Source organism: Procambarus clarkii, chromosome 64 (assembly GCF_040958095.1).
Source record: "Procambarus clarkii isolate CNS0578487 chromosome 64, FALCON_Pclarkii_2.0, whole genome shotgun sequence".
Taxonomy (NCBI): Eukaryota; Metazoa; Arthropoda; class Malacostraca; order Decapoda; family Cambaridae; genus Procambarus; species Procambarus clarkii.
In genome coordinates, this window is record NC_091213.1 from 9,265,215 (window position 1) to 9,290,439 (window position 25,225).

The 25,225-nt window shown below is 39.2% G+C and overlaps 2 protein-coding genes across 2 annotated transcripts in view; both read right to left on the bottom strand.

Annotated features, from left to right (window-relative positions):
• Positions 1-25,225, bottom strand: part of LOC123769092 (uncharacterized) — a 306,856-nt gene that overhangs the window by 224,619 nt on the left and 57,012 nt on the right. The window lies entirely within an intron of this gene.
• Positions 12,504-12,995, bottom strand: LOC123769064 (uncharacterized). The gene has a single exon (XM_045760018.1). The coding sequence runs from the start codon at positions 12,993-12,995 to the stop codon at positions 12,504-12,506; it is 492 nt and encodes a 163-aa protein (XP_045615974.1).

Sequence of the window (25,225 nt, forward strand, 5' to 3'; positions counted from 1 at the left end):
GTCAGTTCTGTAAAGAAAATATATTTTACGAGGCTGATTGAAAGATGAAGCCTAATAAGGGATATTTTATATATATATATATATATATATATATATATATATATATATATATATATATATATATATATATATATATTATATATATATATATGTATATATATATGTGTGTGTGTGTGTATTCACCTAGTTGTGTTTGCGGGGGTTGAGCTTTGCTCTTTCGGCCCGCCTCTCAACTGTCAATCAACTGTTTACTACTATTTCCCCCCCCCCCCACACCATACACACACACCAGGAAGCAGCCCGTGACAGCTGACTAACTCCCAGGTACCTATTTACGGCTAGGTAACAGGGGCATTCAGGGTGAAAGAAACTTTGCCCATTTGTTTCTGCCTGGTGCGGGAATCGAATATATATATATATATATATATATATATATATATATATATATATATATATATATATATATATATATATATATATATAATCGAAAACTGAACTTTAGTGTTATTCAGAGAAATATACGCAAAGAAAAAGAAGAAAGCAAGAAGTGAGAATGACAGAAATTCGTAGATAAAGAGAGAGACCACGTATTTCCAACTTTTCATTGGGCCATAAATAGACGCCCAGTTGAGCACTGACGAGCTGGGGTTGAAGCCTGAGGAGATAGATTGACTTCTACTGCACGGTAACGGCACAGAATTTTTGCGTGATTGCGCCACAGATTGTGTGTGATGTGCATTTTGTGTTCTGTATACGCATGCACGTAGTTGTAGTTGGGAGAGAGAGAGAAAGTGCATGTGCGTGTTTGGCTATTTATTTAGTTGGGATTTCAGGGTCGAGGCTTTGCCTTTTGACCATCAGTAGTTTAATGAAGTAACGCATTTCACTCTTTTTTTCTTATTATATTTATATATAAAACTATGAAACGAATTGGTTTCGAATTTCCTTATCTAATCAGGTGCACTCATTCACTGCTCTTAGACTGAAAAAGTGTCTTTGACATATGTGACTCACTTCTGTTTCCAGTTTTCAGTAATGTTTTCTCGTTCGCGCGTGCGCATGTGTGTGTGCACTAACCAACCCCCGCAAGCACTCATCTAGTTGTGCTTCGGGTTTTTGGCCCAGCCTCTCAACCGTCAATCAACTGGTGTACAGATTCCTATGCGCGCGCGTGTGTGTGTGTGCTCCTTACTTTGAACATTGATTCATGATATACTTTCTGTGTGTTTGAGCGAGTGCCTTTCTGAATTTTTCAGTGTATACGAGTGCCTCGGTGAAGGCTTGATTGATTGTGCTTACTATTGCCCCACAAGATCTTGGCAAGGAACCTTCAAAAGCATTTAGTGAACTACTGCGGTTGGTTCCTCTTCATAATGCCTATTAGCTGTTCCTTTAAGGTCTTCAGCACTTTGTTGAGTTCGCCTGTGTTGTACTCTGTTGAGATGGGCTGTGTTGTGCTTTATTAAGATGGGCTGGTATGTGTTGTGTTATTATAGGCTGTTTTGTGCTTCGCATGTTCCTCTATCTCATTTCACCTACCACAGAGTAACGACAGCCTACAGCCACTACGAGGAAATAGGTAAAAACTGCCTAAGTACACAACGGAGAACCGAAGCACCAACATTTATTTTTTACCGAGGGTCAGAGCCTGTGAAAGCGTTTTTTGTCAGTACTTGAAGGACGGGGAGAACTGGCCTGGAAAGATGCCGAGAGGGAGAGTTCCTATTTTATTGGCAGAGTGCAGGTTTATCTTCCTGTATTTCTCGCCTATTGTTTACCCTCTGTCTGAGGCCCTGTGAAGGAGGGAGGAACGAAAAGAAAAACAGGCGAAAGGAGTGTGTGAGAGAATGAATGACGGGGACAGAGAGAGAGAGAGAGAGAGAGAGAGAGAGAGAGAGAAATGTGTGAGGGAAAGACAGGAAGGAAGTGATTGCAGCTACAATACTTAGCACTGACATCAAAATAACCCTTCATTTAACAGTGCTAAGATAGAGCGCGAATAGTATGAATAAACCCCCAAATACGAGGAATTCTGAAGTTCACCTCAAACGAAAATATCCAAAATTATCTCCAGAAACATTCTACTGTCAAGATTTATCGTTGGCGCCTCCCTACGGTCGATGGTGAACGTGTCAACGCTAAAACAAAACTTGAGGACATATATAAGCTATCATCTGATATATGGTATTACCTCATTTACAATTAATCTGTCATTTACGAACTAGTATAAAATAGTGCCATTTTATTATTTTATTAATTCAATTTATATATAACATTCTGCTTTATGTGATCTGGATCTCATTAGGACTTATGAATGCAACCGGACTGAAACAAAGTTAAACATTCAAAAAACCCAACTTAGTTAAACATTCAAAAAACCCAACTTAGTTAAACATTCAAAAAACCCAACTTATATTAACTTTCAATTCCCTCTCGCCGTTATCTGCTACTGACCCGTTAGCAACAGCTTACCTGACAGCTTCAGGAAGGCTGAAAGCGAGTAATGCCTTCAATGAGCGGGTCAGAGCCCAGCCCTCAAACTAATAGCTCAGATATAGTCTTTTAATAACTTAATTAAATTTCATATTACCATGTGCGTACGAAAGTGGCACCAGACCGAAACTCATTAATTATGTGGAAATTAATATTACCCGACTGCCACTGAATGTTGAGAGAGAAGGAGGGGAGCAAGATGCATAAATGGAAAGAAGAGCAAGAGAAGGAAAGAATAAGTAATAGAAGAGAATGAGGAAGGAATATCAAGAAAGAGGAACAGAAATTAGAGGCGAATGAGCTAGGAATAGTAGAATAAAGAGAAAGATGTAAACAGGTAGGAGAGAATGAATGAGGAAGAGAAAGGACGACAAAGGCAGGAGAGAGAGGAAGAAGAAGATGAAGAAGGAAGAATATAAAGGAGAGAAAAGACCATATTAAAGGGAGAAGGAGGGGACATTTATACTTTCCCCTGACTCCTCTCCCTCCCCAAGAAGAGGTAGAGAAGAAGAGGTAGAGAAAAAGAGGTAGAGAAGAACCTATAAGAAACAGAGAAACGTGAAACAAATACCACTCCGTCTTGGCCTTAACATGACCCAGTGTCATTTTAATATATACGGAGTTAAAACATTACATAATAATAATAAGCCCCCATTGTCGGGGACAGGCAGCCTATGTATATATATATTGTCTCTAGGTCCCACAAGGTTAAACTACTGACCTTTTCCCCAGGATGCAACCCCCACAACAGTTACGAACTCCGGGCTATTTACTGTTAGGTGAACAAAGCCATTAGGGTAAAGGAAACGTGGCCAACTATTTCTGTCCTACCCGGGAACTGAACACGGGATCCCCCTATTGTAAGTTGAGAACGGCTATGAAAAATATAGCCATCGAGACTTTTTTTACCGTAAAATTTTGGGTACATTTTGGGAGGATATATCACGACTGTTGACAGTGATTCAATGGGAATAACTTCTCTCGTATTAAAAGGCAATAAATCAACGAGAATGGTATTAATTCGGCCGAATTCGATACGGGTGATATATGGGGCGGTTGTACAGTTGTTGTAAGTGTTGAGATGAAAAATAATGTTATGAATATTTTCGGTAGGGCTTCTAGCGATGATAAAATGGTTGCTGTGGGGATGCTATTAAGATGGGCTATTTTTCACCAAGCACTTACGCAACATGAACATCTTTCCTATGTTTAATCTTCATTGATAAAACAGTTCATCTGCTCAGAAGAACTTCAAAGTTATCTATAACAATAATAACCTTGGGTTGTGAAGCTTCAAATCTCATAAGCTTAGCAAATCTCCTGTGCCAGATAAGTACGACGGGCTCACCATAGCCCGTGCTGCTTGGATCTCTTTATTCAGAGTAACTGAATCTAAAACAACACCAACAACTCGTAAGCTGTTTAATAAATACAGACTAAGCCATCAAGACTGAGGGAAAGATGAATAGATTTCGTAAATTATTGACGAATCCTGGCACTGGACGATGCAGCTACACATTTAGGTCCTAAATATGTAGCAGTACAGAAATATTTGGTGTTTATTACTGACAAATAAAATAATCATATAACTGAAATTTGCCAAGAAAATATACATTGTTTGATCCCAGTTTGGTGCATCAGATCTGATAAAATATCGTAAATATTTTTAGAATATCAACAGGAAATATAAGACCTAGGAAATTATATATATATATATATATATATATATATATATATATATATATATATATATATATATATATATATATATATATATATATATATATTAAGTGAAAGAATAACAGATGCTAACATAAATGATTAACATCCATCTCTAAAGATACATGAAAATCTAAAATATTACGAATGAGCTGATGCCCTGTGTGAAGGTGAAAGGTCAGACGGTGATGGTGAAAATGGAGATACCAGGTGAGGCGTATAATATATTTATGAAGTTTCTACCGACATAAGCAGCTCTGTCTCGGATATTTTTCAGACTGTATAGCCCCCTCCCCCCTGTATAACAAACATTTAGTCATCTTGATTAAACCCATTAACAGCTCGGTGTTTATATTTCCAGCTTAGTGTGTAACTAGATAGCATAGACAATAATTATATTATATATATATATATATATATATATATATATATATATATATATATATATATATATATATATATATATATGTCGTACCTAGTAGCCAGAACTCACTTCTCAGCCTACTATTCAAGGCCCGATTTGCCTAATAAGCCAAGTTTTCCTGAATTAATATATTTACTATAATTTTTTTCTTATGAAATGATAAAGCAACCCTTTTCTCTATGTATGAGGTCAATTTTTTTTTATTGCAGTTAAAATTAACGTAGATATATGACCGAACCTAACCAACCCTACCTAACCTAACCTAACCTATATTTATAGGTAAGGTTAGGTTAGGTAGCCAAAAATAGCTAGGTTAGGTTAGGTTAGGTAGGTTAGGTAGACGAAAAAACATTAATTCATGAAAACTTGGCTTATTAGGCAAATCGGGCCTTGAATAGTAGGCTGAGAAGTGCGTTCTGGCTATTAGGTACGACATATATATATATATATATATATATATATATATATATATATATATATATATATATATATATATATATATATATATATATATATATATGTTTGTGTGTGTGTATGTGTGTATCACGAAAATAAACACGTGATTAAAAATGTGACAGTGTCAGACCACGGAGGAAAAATTAAACAGGAATTTCCTTAAGTACTTTCGTATATTAATACATCTTCAGAAGGAGTGAAAAAGTTGGAAATAGGGGACGAATCCTTCACTCCTTATATATATATATAAGGAGTGAAGATATATATATATATATATATATATATATATATATATATATATATATATATATATATATATATATATATATATATATATATATATATATATAGTGGTGTATACTGGCAGCAGGTTTTCATTTATACATGTATCACTGAATATGACTCCATATTCTGAATTGATTATTTTCTTGTTTAGGGCTTCTATCCCTCAAAATAGTGCTCTAGCATCTTGATTTAATTGGAAGAAGAGTTCTCCAAAGGTCATCTTTGTTCGAGGTGAAGAAAAATAAATAAATAACTATGGAATGTATTACGCTTATTATAAAATTTACACAACGTTTCGAACCTACATGGTTCGAAAAAGCCGGTTCTGACTGCAACAAACCCTCAGGATGTGCTCGTACAAGCTGGTTCCGACTCCAACATGATCATATCTGACTTAAAATAAACACTCCCAATGTTATCGATCCTTCATGTTGTTTTACGAGCATGTCATTACAAGCTTTACGATCACGGAAATAACTCTCATAAATTGAAAATCCAGATATGGCGCAATGCTACTGATCTGCTTTTTTGAAAGCTGGGGATACTGAGGCCGCTGAGCTAGGCTTAATTCAATAAATCCATACTTTAGCTTTTCTGGATGTCGCATGAAGCCAAATCAATAGATCTTTTAACAGAGTGAGAGAAAGTATGGTGACAGTTGAAAGCGTAATTCCATGTAGCATGACAATTTATACGAACTAATTTTAATCAGCAATAGGAAACCGCAAGAAACTGTTGAACATGATGAAATAACAACGGGGGAATGTCAACAAAACATTGCAGCAAAAAAAGCTAAACTTTGATATTACATAAGCAAGCAGCCTTTGAGCTTACATTACGTTGCAACGACAAACTAATAAATAAAACGAGAAAAATTAGACTATACCAAAAATAAATATATGAGTATTTGTACATAAAGACTCGAAATTCAAAGCTTTTACCTTACAAAAGAACCGGAACAAAAGGGGTGCAGACTTTGAGCATTTATGAAAGCTTGCACACCAAATACAGAGTCAAAAGTTGCTTCCTCAGCATATATATATATATATATATATATATATATATATATATATATATATATATATATATATATATATATATATATATATATATACACACAATACAGTTTCTGTGTGCTTTTCTCCTACCACCCCCTTCCTTTTGTTATATATATATATATATATATATATATATATATATATATATATATATATATATATATATATATATATATATATATATTCATATATTATATATTTATATAATATTGATCTTTCAACAGATATATATTTATTTTATATATAAATAATTATATATATTTTTATATATAAAAAATTCATCATTTCAATTCGCAACAGTTTCATTTAAGGAAAACTTATTTGAAATTTATGTTTCTGCCAATTTTCAAGATCAGTCATTCCTAATTGGTCCAGAGAAAGAGCCAACGACTGCACATATCAATAATGCAGAACTGAAACTCGTTCTCCCTGTGGCTAATATACCGCCCCTTGTGTCTCCAGTATTATTCCTTATATCAGCACGTCGATAATATTAAACAAAATAGGAGTATCTGGCTTGCTGGAACTGCCCTGTACAGGTCAGCGAGATGTGTGGTCTGGGTAAATGAACAGTTTAGGTAGGATCGAACACTAGGAAATAACACAGTAAATAGTTACTAATGTCATTCTGAGTTTTCGTTCTTATTTAAAATTGTAGCCTACCAAGCCCAAGCTTCTCATTGACGTGTATTAAACTTCATATCCTTACGTCAGGGGGAGTTCTAAGCTGGGTTTTACCAGTTTCTTGTCATGCAGCTTAAGTAAGCAGCGAAGGCTTGTAATATTAGCCATCTTTATAATTACATCACTCGTAGTCATGAACATTGGAACAAAAATCTGGAACACTAGTTTTACTACAGAACAGGTCGTGATAATATTCACTGAAATGTTTGGAAAAAGCCATTACACTCTCTCGTGAAATAAAAACTGTTCTAACCTTTATTATTTAATATTCGTGCCTGCCACAAAAGCATTCTTCACATATTTTTTTAGTGGCAGTTAGACTTAATTGGTTTCCATTTGGACGCCAAGAGGAAGATGACGTCGTCCATCACACAGGGCAATCAACGCAATTCTGACACCACCCGTCAAATGAGTCTACCCCGTCAATTCTGACACCACCCGTCAAATGAGTCTACTCCGTCAATTCTGACACCAGTCGTCAAATGAATCTACCCCGTCAACTCTGATGTTACCCGTCATTTGTGTGTACTCCGTCAATTTAATAATATACATAATCTGTCATCAGTCATAACTGACAGATAAAACTTAACCTGACATTGATTAACGATTAATGAAACGTAATTATATTATTAACTAGAGAACCAATTACTATTTTATAACAAGTCTAATTTGCGTTTAATTTAAGTTGATCTCTGTCGTGTGATATATGCATACATGTCCCCTGTGTTGCTGAGATTTATATGACAGTCAGGTATGTAAAGTGACGTCACGCAGACATGTGCCATGGCGCCCATGTGTATGTATTTTGTGTATGAAGACGAACCGCTTTGGTATTCCTGTATCCAAATGGTGCAGTGCTTCGTAGGACTGTGACAAAATAGTGCATGCAGTGCCATACTCCTCAACATCAGTGACAATACCACGCCTATAATAACCGTGCCAGACTCAATCGCATAAAATTTAAGTTTTACGTGCAGAATATTTTGATGGTCTCAGTTATATTGCCACACTGAACCCGAATGTGAAAATGTAATGACACGTAAAATCGGGGCTGTGGTTCACTTTGAGTGGTTCAAGAGTTACCATATGTTTCCCTCCTGGGGTTTATATTTCTAAACCTGGCTCTGTATTTTCTTGCTCGTTACTATAATTTTTGTTTAGTTTTAATGTATAATGCTATTTCAATTCTTGTTGATATGCCACATCTGTTATTGACATTATGGTACATCTGCTCTTATTGACGTAACACCACTCTGGTTCTTGTTGACAAACTCCACACCTGCTCTCGTTGAAAATTCTACACCTGCTCTTGTTTCCATAACTAAAACTCCTGTTTTTCTCTTGGTGCTTTTTAATATTATGTGTTTACTCTCCTTCCTTTTTTATCATCAACTCATCCAATGCTAGTTTCTTTTAATGGAAGCTGCCAATCCGTTATAAATACGACGTATTACCAGCAAAGTAGAGCACCGTAATATTGATGATTTCTATCCATCAACCTCGAAGTGTTAGGTGGGATGCTTGGGTTCGTACCTATCCGGGTAGTCAAAACAGTTGCATTTCTTACGGAGTGGTAAAAGGAGAAAACTAGCTCCATTGTCATGCATGTTGCACACAAGTAACTCCAATTACAGCCCTGGGATAGCAGTTTGTAAATAAACAAATGATATCACAATGTAGTTTCCCACTTCAGTAGGGTTTGGGACATAATGTATGTATACATATACATACATATGCTGTATATATACATATACATACATCATATGATGTATGTATATGTATATATACAGCATATGTATGTATATGTATACAAACATCATATGTATATACATATACATATCCTACAACAAAATGTAAATAAATCTAGTAAATAAAAAAAACGAAAATACCTGATATTATGGTATTCATAATATCAGTGTGATAGTGCTAGGAAGTAGCACTAACACAGTGTTATGTGATAGTGCTACGAACACTATCACAATATAACACAATATAGATAGTTCTACGAACAGATAGTTCAATCAGGAGCTAGTTCTATATCATTTTACAGTCTCCGTGGTGTAGTGGTAAGACACTCGCCTGGCGTTCCGCGAGCGCTATGTCATGGGTTCGTATCCTGGCCGGGGAGGATTTACTGGGCGCAATTCCTTAATTGTAGCCTCTGTTTAACGCAACAGTAAAATGTGTACTTGGATGAAAAAACGATTCTTCGCGGCAGGGGATCGTATTCCAGGGACCATAGAATTAAGGACTTGCCCGAAACGCTACGCGTACTAGTGGTTGTACAAGAATGTAACAACTCTTGTATATATCTCAAAAAAAAAAAAAAATATGTTATTTTTTTTACTTCAATTCAACAGATTGTGTATATATTTTTTTGTTACAAAGAATAACAATAATGATATATTTCTCCTGTTAGCATGCATAATTTTTCCCTTGTGCAACAGCCAGTTCAAAAGAGGAAAATTTATAAGGTCATAAAAATTAATTGAATGGGTAATCTGGAATTCCTTTTCAATGAAAATTTAAAAATAAATCACTCCTAAATTTAAAATATATTTAAGAACTCGTAAAGATATAATATTTCAGTTCATGAGCTAAAACATCAAAACATCAAGTGTATTATGTAATGGGCTCCAATGTCCTAAGGGCTTTTGTGTTTTTGAATGTTTCATAACAGGGCCCAATATCCTAGTTTTGTATTTTGTATGTTTCATAATACGGCCCAAAGTCTTAGTTTTGTGTTCCGTATGGCTTATAATCAGTCCCATGTCCTTATTTCCCATTCTTTATAATCTATAATAGAGCTCAATATGCTTATAATTAGTTCGCGGTATTATTATTGATATATGCATAATAATTGTTATTATTCAAAGAAATCCCACTAACGTGAAACATCAATTAGAATATCACGTCAGTGCGATTTCTTTGTGTACGTGAAGGGAGCGAATGATTGATAAAGCCATTCTATACCTTCTGACTGGCTTCAGTAGGGTCCCTCCAGGCTTCCTGTGGATTCAGTGGAATCCCAAGTTGTGTAACGTTTTCCATGTCGTGGTACATCGTAAAGGTTCAATCAATGATCCAATCGATTCTAGGAATCATTAAGGCAAGAGCTTGTAGTGCAAAAATAAATTAGAAAATAATGTGTATATTTGTTTAGCTGACCATGATACATTAGGTAATTCCTGGCAGCTACATATCAATCAACAGAGATGACCTTTGTGCTGTTTTTATATGAAGCTTTGATGTGTTCTCTAATTAATTCCGGGGAATAAATGGGGGTGAAGGAGAACAGATAACTAGAAATGGAAAAGTTCAAGAGTAAGTGGTAAGTGAAGACATGGTAAGTGAAGAAACATATGAGTCCGAGTATTAGAATTTACCTTTTTTTTAGTGTTAGGGTAGTGAGGAAGTAGAGAGAGAGAGAGAGAGAGAGAGAGAGAGAGAGAGAGAGAGAGAGAGAGAGAGAGAGAGAGAGAGAGAGAGAGAGAGAGAGAGAGAGCGGACCAGAAAAATAGTTGAGATTGACTCCATTCGTGGGTTAGAAAGCACGTATGATGAAACCCAACAATGCTAATCGACTGTAAGATAAGCTGTGGGCCCAGAAGCTTAAGCTGGCATCCAAAAGCAAAAGTCAAAAGTTGCGACGTGAGGCGAATGAGGGACGTTTGAGACCCCAGCACGGACGGCAGGTCAAGCTGCCTCTGATCCTTCACAGTCCGTTTGTGTCTGGTCCAGAAGCTTTCAACTCAACCTTCGTGTGTGTTTGTGTGTGTGTAAGAGAGAGAGAGAGAGAGAGAGAGAGAGAGAGAGAGAGAGAGAGAGAGAGAGAGAGAGAGAGAGAGAGAGAGAGAGAGAGAGACTCACTAGGCATACACATACACAAGAACATAAAATGTTATGAACAGTTATACAATATATTAAACGCTTAGTTTCGTTAATGGTACTTAGTATTTTATTCCACTGGTCTATATTTCCAAACGTGTGTTGGCCAATATCCCTTTCAATTGTAATCTATCTATTTTAAATTTTAAATATTTCAAGTTCTTCTTTATGTTCCTCGTGTAAAAGTCCATCATACACCTGTAGACATCTGTTAGCTACGGTCTCCAAACCCATATTTATAAGACGAAAATGTACACAGCAAAACAAACAATGTAATACAGATACAGACACACACACACACACACACACACAGACGGTAAATCTAGCTTCACTACACATGTAACCACTCAATAACTGTGCCACCGAAAACATGCATAACAGGATAGACTGCACTTGTTGGGGCTGTCAGACAGTCTTCGACACAGTACACCAAAAGAGACTAATATACAAGTAGGAAAAGAGGCATGAGTTACAGGGAAAATTGCTTCAGTAGATTTGGAATAACTTTAACAACAGAAGACTAGGCACTGTGAGAGGAGAGCATTCAGTAACTACTTTTAAAAACCTTAAAACGGAATCTTTTTAGCCCTGTATAGCACATACGTCAGCCCACTTTTCGAATACTGTATATGACACTAGAGTGTTGTTTTGTCTGGTTAAACACAAGTTTTAACCTGAAGAATTCAAAGATATGCCACTAGACTAATACCAAAGATAAGAGTTATGAGCAATTAGGTGCGGATAAAGAAATTAAATCTCATATGCCTGGAAGGCAGAAAAAACTAGGGAAATCATGATTACCACATACAAAATAATTAAACGAATTAGCATGGCATAAAGGCACAGATTATTTAGAATGATTAGAACACGAACACATGGATGCATATAGAAGCAAAGTATCCAATTAAACCACAGAGTCATTAATATTTTTTTTTCAGTGTCAGAGTAGTGAACAAATGAAATATAATATAAAGGTGAAGTGGTGGAGACAGCCACCTTACACAACTTCAAAAGTAATTATGATAGATTCCAATAGGTTCTTGAACCTGTACATCAACTAATTGAAGGATGAGATGCGAAACCAAAGAGCAAAAGCCAATCTCCCTCAAGCACAGTTAAAGGGGTAAAGTCAGGAGAGCACACACACACACACACACACACACACACACACACACACACACACACACAAACATACATCTACACAAAACCAACATATATATACAAACATACAAAATATACCCACGAACATATTGACGAAGGAACTAAGGTGAACAATTTCAACACATCTTGTATGGGATCAACTCGACAAATGCGACGTCGATTTCTCTAATAACTTTCGACCATTCAAGTTAACCAAGAGCTTAGAAGGATTCCCTGACTCAAGCCTCACAACGATTACATCCTCGTCAGATTCCCAGCAATTTCTGCAGTGCAATTTCTTACAGAAGCGAGAACCTGGATAAGATCTTCCAGAAGCAAGAGCGTGGATTGGATCTTCAAGAAGCAAGAGCCAGAATTGTCTCTTCCAGAAGGTGTAGCCTGGATTTGATCTTCCAAAAGGTGTAGCCTGGATCGGGTCTTCCAGAAGGTGTAGCCTGGATTGGGTCTTCCAGAAGATGTGGCCTGGATTGGGTCTTCCACAAGTAGGAGCCTGAATTGGGTCTTCCACAAGTAGGAGCCTGAATTGGGTCTTCCACAAGTAGGAGCCTGAATTGGGTCTTCCACAAGTAGGAGCCTGAATTGGGTCTTCCACAAGTAGGAGCCTGAATTGGGTCTTCCACAAGTAGGAGCCTGAATTGGGTCTTCCACAAGTAGGAGCCTGAATTGGGTCTTCCACAAGTAGGAGCCTGAATTGGGTCTTCCACAAGTAGGAGCCTGAATTGGGTCTTCCACAAGTAGGAGCCTGAATTGGGTCTTCTACAAGTAGGAGCCTGAATTGGGTCTTCCACAGCAAGTGTCTTGATAAAAGACTGATTCTCCAAAAGCATGAGCTTGGACTGAATCTTCCAGAGACAAAGGGATTAAATTTTCATCGGGGGAAAACCGACAATTTTGCTCAAATTGCCGATAACATCTGGTACATGTCAGCTAATCTCCTGATTAGCTGATCTTCTGATACAATTTGGAATGGTGGTTATTCTAGTGATGGTGATTGTTGTTGTGGTGGTGTCGCTGTTGGTGGATTTATAGTGCTTACCTTACCTATCACTGCCTACCTATCAGTGACTAAGGTAAAGTGAGGTATAGCTCTTGATTCCTCGCCTACTACCTTTGAAATATCTACTGTGTTATAATTTTAACATTCACGACAATTTCCTTCAGTGTATTTTACTTGTTGACTGCTCGGAGAGGTTACTAGCATTTCGTTATTTCCACCTATGTTTTCTACTTTCTCTCACTGTTAATTTGCTATTCATATCCGTCTTGTTTCTTCGCCTCGGTATCTTGTATGTAGTGATCATATGCCCCTTCTCTTGGGCTGTGAAATCGACTTAGTGTCCTCGTAGATTAAACCCCTCAGCTCTGGCACTTTATTATATTGCAAACTAGTGCACTTTTTCAGACTTGTTGCTGCACTTCACTGAATGTGGGCTTCTGGCCGGCGCTCTCATTCTAGTCTTATAAGCGGTGGTGGTATGTGGTATGTTGGTGATGGTTGTTGTGGTGTAATGAAGCATGTGGGGTCTGTGGTGGTCGTGTGTGGTGTTTGTAGTGGTATTATAGAATGTGGTGGAGATATGTGGTGTTTGTGGTGATGATATGGTGATTTGTGGTGGTAATGTTGGTTGTGGTGGCAGTAATGTTGATGGTTGTGGTGACGTAGTGGTGGTGGTTCTGGTGGCCAAGGCATCTTTAACACTCCCCCCCCCCAACCCCCAACTCCGCACCGTGTTATGCTCTCATGGAGCGAGGATGGTTGTGGACGGTTGTGGGTTGAGGAGGAGGAAGGACTGTGTAGGGGAGATGAGAGTGAGGGATACAGGAAAGGGGAGAGAGAGAGAGAGAGAGAGAGAGAGAGAGAGAGAGAGAGAGAGAGAGAGAGAGAGAGAGAGAGAGAGAGAGAGAGAGAGAGAGGGGGGGGTAGTGTGATAAGGGTAGCTATTGGGAAATGGGTGAACTGAGATAAAGAGATGGGGAGGGGGAAAAAAGGGTGGAAGGGTGTACAGGGAACAGCAATAATTACTATTATACTGACAAATTAACATATATATATTACTTCTGTTACTGTCATTGTTACTTAGTACTGCTATTAGTATTACTAATATAAATAGTACTAAAAGTACTGGCAACTTCCTTCGTATAATTATGTCTCGTCAACTTGCCTTAACAATTCGACAGATTCTCCAATTTCCTGTCTATGTATATAGAAACATCTCTTCCTGTGTTGAGATTGGTTGACTTGTGAATACAACATTCAGTTCCTATCAGATTTGATTGGTAAGTATGTGAATAGATTAAAACACGAAGATGAACATTTCAACATGGCTTCAAACACATATATGTTATTCTTTACAAAGATTAAAACATTTACAGAAAACTAATTAAATTTTCTGGATAAATATTTAACTTTTATCAATTTGTAAATGAGATATTAGCTTTAAAAATCACTTGGCTAGTCTTTTGATTTGCGTTAGAAAGTTCGTCTTGCTAGATAAACTAAAATCGTTTAATCCAGACTCGCCAGAAAATTTACGAAACAGGGAGGAGCTGACAGATAATATCGCGATTCGCAGTTGATTGTGTTATCTCTCGCGCCAGAGACACGAGCGGGGATAAAATGATTAAGTACTTGTCAATCAAGGTACGAGACGAGCCTCTGTGGGTTGTGAGCTGTCAGTACTGTGGATAGTATTCACAGACACACACACACACACACACACACACACACACACACACACACACACACACACACACACACACACACACACACACACACGTGAGAGTAGTGGGAAAATGGAATGCACTTCAGGAACAGGTTGTGGAAGCAAATACTGTTCATAATTTTAAAACCAGGTATGATAGGGAAATGGGACAGGAGTCATTGCTGTAAACAACCGATGCTCGAAAGGCGGGATCCAAGAGTCAATGCTCGATCCTGCAGACACAACTAGGTGAGTACAACTAGGTGAGTACACACACACACACACAGGTGTGTGTGACAGAAGTGGATGGGTGACAGAAGTGACAGGATGTGGAGACAGAAGAGTTAGAGAGGATATGATCACCACATACAAGATTCACAGAGAAATTGATAGGGTAGATAAAAACAGACTATTTGACACAAGGGGCACACGCACTAGAGGACACAGGTGGAAATTGAGAGCCAAAATGAGCCATAGAAACATTAGAAGGAATTTTTTCAGTGTCAGAGTAGTAGATAAGTGGAATGCATTAGGAATTGATGTGGTGGAGGCTGACTCCATACACAGTTTCAAGTGTAGATATGATAGAGCCCAATGGGCTCAGGAACCTGTATATTAGTTGATTGACAGTTGAGAGGCGGGACCAAAGAGCCAGAGCTCAACCCCTGCAAGCACAACTAGGTAAGTGTAACTAGGTAAGTACAGGTGAAAAATGAGTACCCATATGAGCCACAGGGACGTTAGAAATAATTTTTTCAGCGTCAGAGTAGTTAACAGATGAAATGCATTAGACAGTGATGTGGTGGAGGCTGACTCCATACACAGTTTCAAGTGTAGATATGATAGAGCCCAATAGGCTCCAGAATCTGGACACCAGTAGACTGACGGTTGAGAGGCGGGACCAAAGAACCGAAGCTCAACCCCTGCAAGCACAACAAGGTGAGTACACATACACACACACACACACAAACTCGAGTGGATAGCGTTTGCGACTCACAATCTATGGACACGGGTTCGATTCTCTGCCGAGGCAAACACAAATTAGCAGAGTTTCTTTTCCATGATGCATATGTTAACATAGCAGTTAATAGGTACCTGGAAGTTAGGCAGTTGTGATGAACTGCATCCTGGGGATGTGTGTGCATCTGTGCATTTACCTAGTTGTGTTTGCAGGTGTTGAGCTCTGGTTCTATGGTCTCTCAACTGTCAATCAACACTTTGCGTGTGTTTGTGTGTTAGTGTGTGTGAAACATATTTAATAGGAATGATAAACATCAAGTTCGAAACTCAGTATATTAAATATTCGAGGCTTAGAAAGGCGGGGTTCAAGAGCTAACACCTCCAACGTGAAAGCACAAATAACACATTCACCAACACCTTTAAAGCATGGATCTGAAGTTTGGACTTAAATTAAGAAACTCAAATGAGGGTTTCTCATACTTAAAAACACTAAAAGATTTCACAAAAGATCAAAACTGCTAAATTTGCCACAAATTGGTATATAGAAAGTAAAAGAGGAAACATGATCACTTTGTACAAAATTATGTAAATAACGAACTTACCCATATGAGTGGTCTTTGGATTGACCCTTGTTCTTAAGAAATTAATCCCATTTGTTTTATGTGGATCAGGAATACTCATCCTAACAGTACCCAACAAACCCATCCTAACATGCAATACTTATCCTCGCACAACAATACTAACCTGAAGCAAAAAATTACTTAGCTTAAAAGCAACAATTACACATCTTCACTCAAGTTCTATCTTAACCCAACAGCTACTAATTGTTAATTCAACAGTATTATTTACATCATTACAATACACGTTACAGTATTACACACAGAAATCACAATTGCGTGATGCATCAAATAAACAAATCCACAAGGGCCTTGACGAGGATTCGAACCTGCGTCCGAGAGATTTCTGTCTGATTTCTGTGTGTATTGAAGTAAGGGCAAAGAGGGAGAACGGCCTATTGACATAGCTCGAGTGCATGGGGGGGGGGGGGGGAGTTGTGTAAAACCCTGGTTTGTGCCTCGGAGAGGCTGCAGGATCCAATAAGTTCAGTAGAACTTCCGTTTCAACTCCTTCTTTTGACCATGTCGTAGCTCAGTCGATTAAGGCAGCGTCTGGGATGCTCTCGAACGCAGGTTGGAATCCTAGTCACGGCCCTTGTGGATTTGTTCACGTTACCGTATTGTAATATGGCCTGACGGCTGAGTGAACAGCGCTCGGGGTTCGTAGTCCAAAGGGTCTGAGTTCGATACCCCGCGAAGGCGGAAACAAATGGGCAGAATTTATTTCACCCCTGATGTACATGTTCACCTAGCAGTAACTAGGTACCTGGGAGTTAGACAGCTGCTACGGGCTGCTTCCTGAGTCTATGTGTGTGTGTGTGTGTAAACATTAGGATTAAGGACCTGCCCGAAACACTATGCGTGCTAGTGGCTGTACAAGAATGCAAGAACTTTTGTATATTAAAATAAATATACATGGTTATGACCTACTTCTTCCCCAACTACAATCTAATCTATCGAATATCACATAAATAAGCCAAACAAAAAAATACGAAAATACCATTGCTTGAATGACATTTGAAACCAAAAATGAGTAAGTTGATTGAAGCTCCTGTGAAAACATCCTCGTTAATTTAATGTGGCAGTGGTTATTGTGCTTGATATACCCAGCAGTGATGGACTCTGTACAGCGGACTCGTGTAGAGTTTATAGAGTCTAGTAGAGTGTAGACTCACTCTTAGTGCAGTCTTTATATCGGGCTTTGTGGACTGCCAAGGGCTATGAAGGTTAAATAATGGACTCGTGAAGAGAATTTCCTAAATATTAAATCACACCTTGGACTTCAAACCACACCTCGGACTCTGCAGGTAAGACCTATTATTAATCCTTTATTCCAAACCCAATTTTAATTTAGTATACACAAATAATTATTATTGTATTGATAGCATTTAATATTATTGTGTTAACATATTATACAAATTTTACACAGTGTTGATTTTTATAAACGTGTTCTCATTGCTTCGGATCAGTTTATAACTGTTGAATGTAGTAAATCTATAGTTTTTCCTCTAATGATTACACAGCAGGATATCCGCTATTGGTTAAATTTAGTGGAATCTGTATAAGTGGTCTCGCTAAATAGCATGATCAATATGAATGGTCTCGTTATATAGCATGGTGTCTGTGAATGGTCTCCTTATATAGCATGATGTCTGTGAATGGTCTCCTCATATAGCATGATGTCTGTGAATGGTCTCCTTATATAGCATGGTGTCTGTGAATGGTCTCCTTATATAGCATGGTGTCTGTGAATGGTCTCCTTATATAGCATGGTGTCTGTGAATGGTCTCGTTATATAGCATGGTGTCTGTGAATGGTCTCGTTATATAGCATGGTGTCTGTGAATGGTCTCCTTATATAGCATGATGTCTGTGAATGGTCTCCTTATATAGCATGGTGTCTGTGAATGGTCTCGTTATATAGCATGGTGTCTGTGAATGGTCTCGTTATATAGCATGGTGTCTGTGAATGGTCTCCTCATATAGCATGATGTCTGTGAATGGTCTCCTTATATAGCATGGTGTCTGTGAATGGTCTCCTCATATAGCATGATGTCTGTGAATGGTCTCCTCATATAGCATGATGTCTGAGAATGGCATTGTTATATAGCATGATTTCTGCGAATGGCCTTGCAGAGGTAGTCACGCTTCTCAAACTGACATAATTTACTCGAAGTGAAAATAGTGGTAACTTTCTACGATGTTAAAATGTGCAGTGGTGCTAAATGTATGCCATATTTAATTAGCTACACCGAGCGTCTGTTCTTGCCATCAGACTGACATTAGTTCCATATAAAATTGTGAAAATTATTCAGATCTCGTTCAGAAATGGACATGAATACCGAAGCGAATACGTGACTCTATTACACGTAGTCAAGTGGCGACCTAAAACATTGTGCCAAGCGTCAAGTATCACTCGGAAATTTAGGCACATGGAGAGTCGAGTGTCGTTCATGAATTTACATCACATTTACCTCAGTTTCAAGTACCGTCCTGGAATCCTGCACGTCCAGAGCCAGTTTGGCGTGGGGTCAAGCACTCCCTTCTCTCCCCTTATCGTTAGCATGCAAATACACGCATCTAGAGAGTGTTGGAGGCGACGGTAGGAGGGAGTGGTGGAGGGGAGGGAAGGTGGTCCATGGTTCAAGGCTCCAATGGACTAAGTGAATGAAATATTATCTCCCTTTGGCGTACCTGGTACTTTAACCACTAGACCATACGACTGAACAAAAATATTGGTACATAGCTCTCCTGACCATCTGGGGGTGTGGAGTTTCCAGTGATAATTATATCTATATAATATATATAATTAATTAAATAATTATATTATATTATATTATATATATATATATATGTCTAATGTGTTTATATACATATATATGTCTATATACATATATTTGTCTATAGACATATATATGTCTATATATATGTCTAAGCTAATCGAAACAACTAGAGACCCTAGAGCTGCCAGTTTTCTTTTTCAGCGCCTTAGTGTGGCAATCTAGAGAGGAAATGCTCACTGCATCCATGGTTCCTGCCCGCCAACTGAGGAGCTGGAGGAGCTGTTCAACTTGTGACAAGCAGCCTTGTACCCTGCATGTAATCAATATTGCAACTTTTTTGTGTAATGACATTTTCAAATAAAGTTAGATAAATATACACACATACCAAAAGAATAGGGGTGGTAGGAGAAGAAAATATCAAAGTGTTCAGTGAAGATCCACAAGGTCTTCTCTGAGTACTCTTTATTTTCTTCTCCGAGGCTATGGGTCCCTACACTTGCACCAGAGGTGGTACCCCTCCTATAAAAAACAAAAAATTATATATATATATATATATATATATATATATATATATATATATATATATATATATATATATATATATATATATAAAGATCCCCCCCTGTAACTATAACTGTAAATCCTCAGAATCAAGGGACGTCTGCTGGTCTGTATTCCATTATTGCAAGCGTTGATATCTGTGCAATATTTCCCAACGCTTCCTGGCGATACAGGCCAGCGAGCTCTGTCTTGACAGAGATTCCTGCGCCGTTCCTGTCTCCGTTATTCCTGATTTTAAAATACGTGACTGCAGGCGTGGTGAGCCTGGTGTTGGGGGAGGGCTGAGAGGTTCAGGAGATGGTGGAAGGTGTTCCTCATGTGTTCTTGAAGGTGTTGTTCGTGTGTTCTTGAAGGTGTTGTTCGTGTGTTCATGTGAATGCTCCTCCTGGTGGTGAGTGATTATTATTATTATCTTTGTATACAATTTCCTGTCTTAAACATTCTTTAAAAAATATGTCAACAGATTTGTGAGGGTAACTGCACCCTAGTGGAGCGTAGGAGGAAGAACACCCTAGTGGAGTGTAAGTGCAAGAACACCCTACTGGAGTGTAAGTGCAAGAACACCCTACTGGAGTGTATTACTAATACTGTCATTCTTTTTTCAATTTCCATAATATCTTTTCCTCACGCTGCACCACGAACGCCAGGCACAGCCTGGAGGTAACAAGCAACACTAATCCCATGAGCCAATTCTAAAGTGCCTAACAAGCTCGTTGCTAATTATCCTCAAAACTTGAGGCCGTTAACGTAAGACAACATTTTTGCTTACTTCTCAAATTAAATTTTGTGGGAGAAAATTAGTTTAAAGTAAAATTGAAAGGATGTGTTGAAGACGAAGCGATAGAGGTGTGTGTGGTGGTAGTGGTGGTGTTTGTAGTGGTGGTTGTTGTGGTATCTCTTGGGTGGTAGTGGTTGTGGTGGAAACGGTATTTTTTAGGATGATGGTAGCGCTTCTGGTGATGCCAGAAGTGGCGGTATCGGAGGTGGTGGTGAAAAGTGGTGATGGTAATATTAGTGGTTGTGGTGGTAGTACCTGTGATGGTGGTGATGGTGGTTGTGGGGTCTTTGGTGGAGATGATGGCGACTATGGTGGAGGAGGATGGGCGAAAGAGTTACAGAGAGAGCGAGAGCAAGAGAAAGGGAGAGAGCGAGCGAGATATAGAGAGCCGAGCGAGAGACAGAGACAGATTCAGAGAATGAACCCAGCAGCAGGTGGGCTGAATCTTCTAATATCTGCTATAATTAAGGATTATAATTAGAGTCGGCGCTGACAATTGTTTTGCATCTGGGATTTGTGGCTCAGACGAAGGGTTCAGTGGTTCAGACAGCCGGTCCACTGATTCACGCAGCCGGTTCATCGATTCATTCACTCACACTACCAACTCACCGACTCGTTCGTAAAAAAATTCGTACTGTAACATGGGATTATTTTTAAATATGTCAATCAATAATAACCAAACCACACAGTAGAAAATGGGGAGACGACGACGTTTCGGTCCATCCTAGACCATTATCAACCGACTGAGTAATGGTCCATAATCGACTTGATAATGGTCCAGGGCGGACCGAAACGTCGTCATCTCCTCATTTTCAGGTGTGTGGTTTGGTTATCACATCTTCAACCACGTTATTCTGATTCAACATCTGCATATCAATCGATAATATTTTGCATTTTAGTCCCTGTATAGCCAGGCACAAGGTAGGTTAGCTAAGATGTTTCGGTTTTCTGTAGATTATTTACATGTATAATTTGAGAGTGAAGCGTGTATTGGGGCGCGCTTCGAGCAGACAAAGCGAGCGAAACAATGTCCCAGAAAGATTTATTAGTACGTCGGTGTGAGTCAAGTGTAAAAAATCCCTCGTAAATCGGGCTTTTTGGGCCACTGCTGTTAATTATTAAGAGAAAACGGTAGACTAGTATGACCATATAGCACTTGGAAGAGATACAAGATGAAGGAGCTTGGGTATGAAAGAGATTGAACGGTGTCATACCATTCCATCCAGCGGTCGACCCCAAAAGGCGCATTCATCAATTTGAACTGGCAGTTCATTCAAAATAGGGGTTTTCTCAAATATAAATGAATAGTGTTATATATTAGTAAACTGTGCATATTTAGGCATAGGTTAGGTTAGGTGTTTAGGTTCTGTTGGCGATTATTTTTATTTGTAGTACGTGCGTGAAGCATTTACAGCGTTGTGGTTCGAACAAAAGTCGCCAGGGAAGCACGTGTTCCTGAAGTGTTTGGACGTCATCGTTGTGTTGTGTGAACAAATCCACAAGGGCCGTGACGAGGATTCGAACCTGCGTCCGGGAGCATCCCAGACACTGCCTTAATCGGCCCTTGTGGATTTGTTCATTTGATGCATCACGTTAGTGTGATCTCTGTGGGTGTCGTGTGTGTAAACCGTTTTTCATTCATAAACAGTGGGTTTCGCGGGTGCATAGAATGTACCTTGGCTTTTGTTTATGAGGACGGGCTGCATTTAGACCACATGGGATCGAACCCCGACCCCTGCAAGACCTGAGACCATCGTTCCATCAACCAATCCAAGCTCTAGATAAACGAACCTTTCGCTAATAACATGTGAATGGGCTTCTCGTGTTTGACCCTATATGATACACATTGTTCAGAGCACAATGGAATAACTTGACCTTTACTCAAACTGATCACTGAGATAAACAAGGTGTGTTTCCTCCTACATGACGAGACGATTGGGGAGGCTGAAGTATTCTGTGTTATCAGAACCTTTGATCCGCTGCTCCTCAAAAATTGGTAGTGGTCGAGGCGACACAAAGGAGACTGTGTCGAGTATCATCTTGAGGAAACCATTACGCCTGCAGAATTGTATTAAAAACAGCCACAAAATATGTGTGGCGGGATTTTCTATCTCAGAGTTGTGTGTGTGTGTGTGTGTGTGTGTGTGTGTGTGTGTGTGTGTGTGTGTGTGTGTGTGTGTGTGTGTGTGTGTGTATGTGTGTGTGTGTGTGTGTGTGTGCTCACCTAGTTGTGCTCACGGGGGTTGAGCTCTGGCTCTTTGACCCCGCCTCTCAACAGTTAATCAACTAATGTACAGCTTCCTGAGCCTACTGGGCTCAATCATATCTACACTTGAAACTGTGTATGGAGTCAGCCTCCACCACATCACTGCCTAATGCATTCCATCTGTTAACTACTCTGACACTGAAAAAGTTCCTTCTAACGTTCTTGTGGCTCATTTGGGTACTCAGTCTCCACCTGTGTCTCCTTGTTCGCGTACAAACTGTGTAAAAATGTTTATCCTTATCTACCCTGTCAATGTGTGTGTAGTCCCCTAGTTATGTTTGCAGAGGATGGGACACGGCCCTTAGGTTCCTCCTCCCAGCAAAAATGTGTGGACAGCTTACCAGAAGTCGTCAAGAGGTCTTAACAACAGAGCAAGGGAGGCTGCCAGATCTGAGAGACGAAGAGGTCGAACAAGCAACACTTGAGAACAGAGACGAGGAAGGGAAGTTGTGGCTGTAACTGGATACAACAATATCCATGAGACCAGACAAGAGCTGCCCATGGATAAAACAGCAGGCTTAAGTCCAGTCCTTGACATTAACCAAGATATAAAAGTCACAATAAGTCATATATTCCTTACACAGCCTCAGCTGTAGAACCCATTCACCAGTTGTTCAAAGGGTGATTGAAGAGACCCATGAGTTGAAGTTCAACCGCACACATGCACGCACGCATGCACACACAAACACACACAAACAAATCGAAGCACAAAATTTGAGTTAGGGAATGCCCGTGTTATTAAAATATATCATTAAACGTGACCCCCGGATGCGACTTTGACCAATCAACTGTGAACAGTTTTGCTTCTGCTTCGAAAATGTTTTTCTATATTTTTGGCACAAATTGGTCTTGTTGCATCCTTTGAATTACACGCCATCAATATGCAAATGAATAGAACAGCTTGCTAGGAGGAACCTTTGAATAAAATCCAAAATGAATATTGATGTATACAGATGTTTGTGTGTGTTGGGAAGGGTGGAGGAGAAGGGAGGGAGAGAGGAGAGATAGAGGGAGCGCGGGATAGGTAAAGGAAGGAGGGAAGTGCTAGAGGTGAGAGAAATATTGAAGAAAGGGCGAGAGATAGATGGGAGATTGGGAGAGGTATAAAGGGAGTAGGAATATGTTGGGGAAGGGAGAGAGAGGATAGTGAGAGACACGGGGGAAGTCGAGGGGGGTAGAAGGGATAGAGATAGAGGTGAATGGAGAAGAACGGATGCCAGGAGTGAAAAAGCGTGGACAGAGATAGGTGATTCGGGGGGGGGGGGGGGGAAGGGAGGTAAGATGGAATAGATAAGGATAATAAAGTAATGGAAGAGACGATAGATTTAGTTCAAGGTAAGAGATCAAACTTCCTTTTTTCCTCTCGCTTCCTACTTTCCCTCCACTATCCCTCCCCTCCCATCTCTACCTTCCTCCCTCTCTCTCTTTCCCTCTTACCCTTCCTGCTTCTTTTATATTGACACAAAACCTTTCCGGTATCAACGAGCCAATTAGGGATTCCTGATGGAAAGTAAATTAGAGACAGCCCATTATCAGGGCAAAAGGATCATTTGAATGATTGAACGAGACTTGGGGAGATTTGTTTCTCCTTCTCTCTTATTTTCTCTAATCCTGATTTACACATTCTCACTGCTACTCTTTCTCTCACCCATGTTTGCCACATCAACTATTTGCTACGCTCCTCAGTTATTTCTACATCTATGTAATCTATTTATTCATCTCCCCTCAAGAGTTTATACTTTTGTGAAAATCAAGAGTTTTCTTGTTACATTTTCTCCTGGGGGATGAGACCAAGTCTCTCTCTTGGGAATGAGAAGTCCCTTTCTCTACCTCTAGTGTCTCTAATGTCTCTCTAGCGTCTCCCATACACAAGAGACGGTATTGCCCACAACTACGAATATCTCAGCCACACAACCTCTACAACTACGAATATCTCAGCCACACAACCTCTACAACTACGAATATCTCAGCCACACAACCTCTACAACTACGAATATCTCAGCCACACAACCTCTACAACTACGAATATCTCAGCCACACAACCTCTACAACTACGAATATCTCAGCCACACAACCTCTACAGCTACGAATATCTCAGCCACACAACCTCTACAGCTACGAATATCTGAACCACACAACCTCAACAGTTACGAATATCTCAGCCACAAAACCTCTTCCACTGCAAAATCCATCTTGCTTATCTCTAAATACTGTCTCGGTTACTATCTGTCCTACATATCGCCTCGATTAAGAGACGAGGAGGGGGGAAGGGGGTCAAAATGGACGGGTAGAGAGAGTGAAGGAGAGACCAGGGAGAGAAGAGTTGGATTACATAGGAGTACCAGGGAGACAGAAGGTTGGATAGAAGGTAAGGAACAGTGGGAAGGGGAA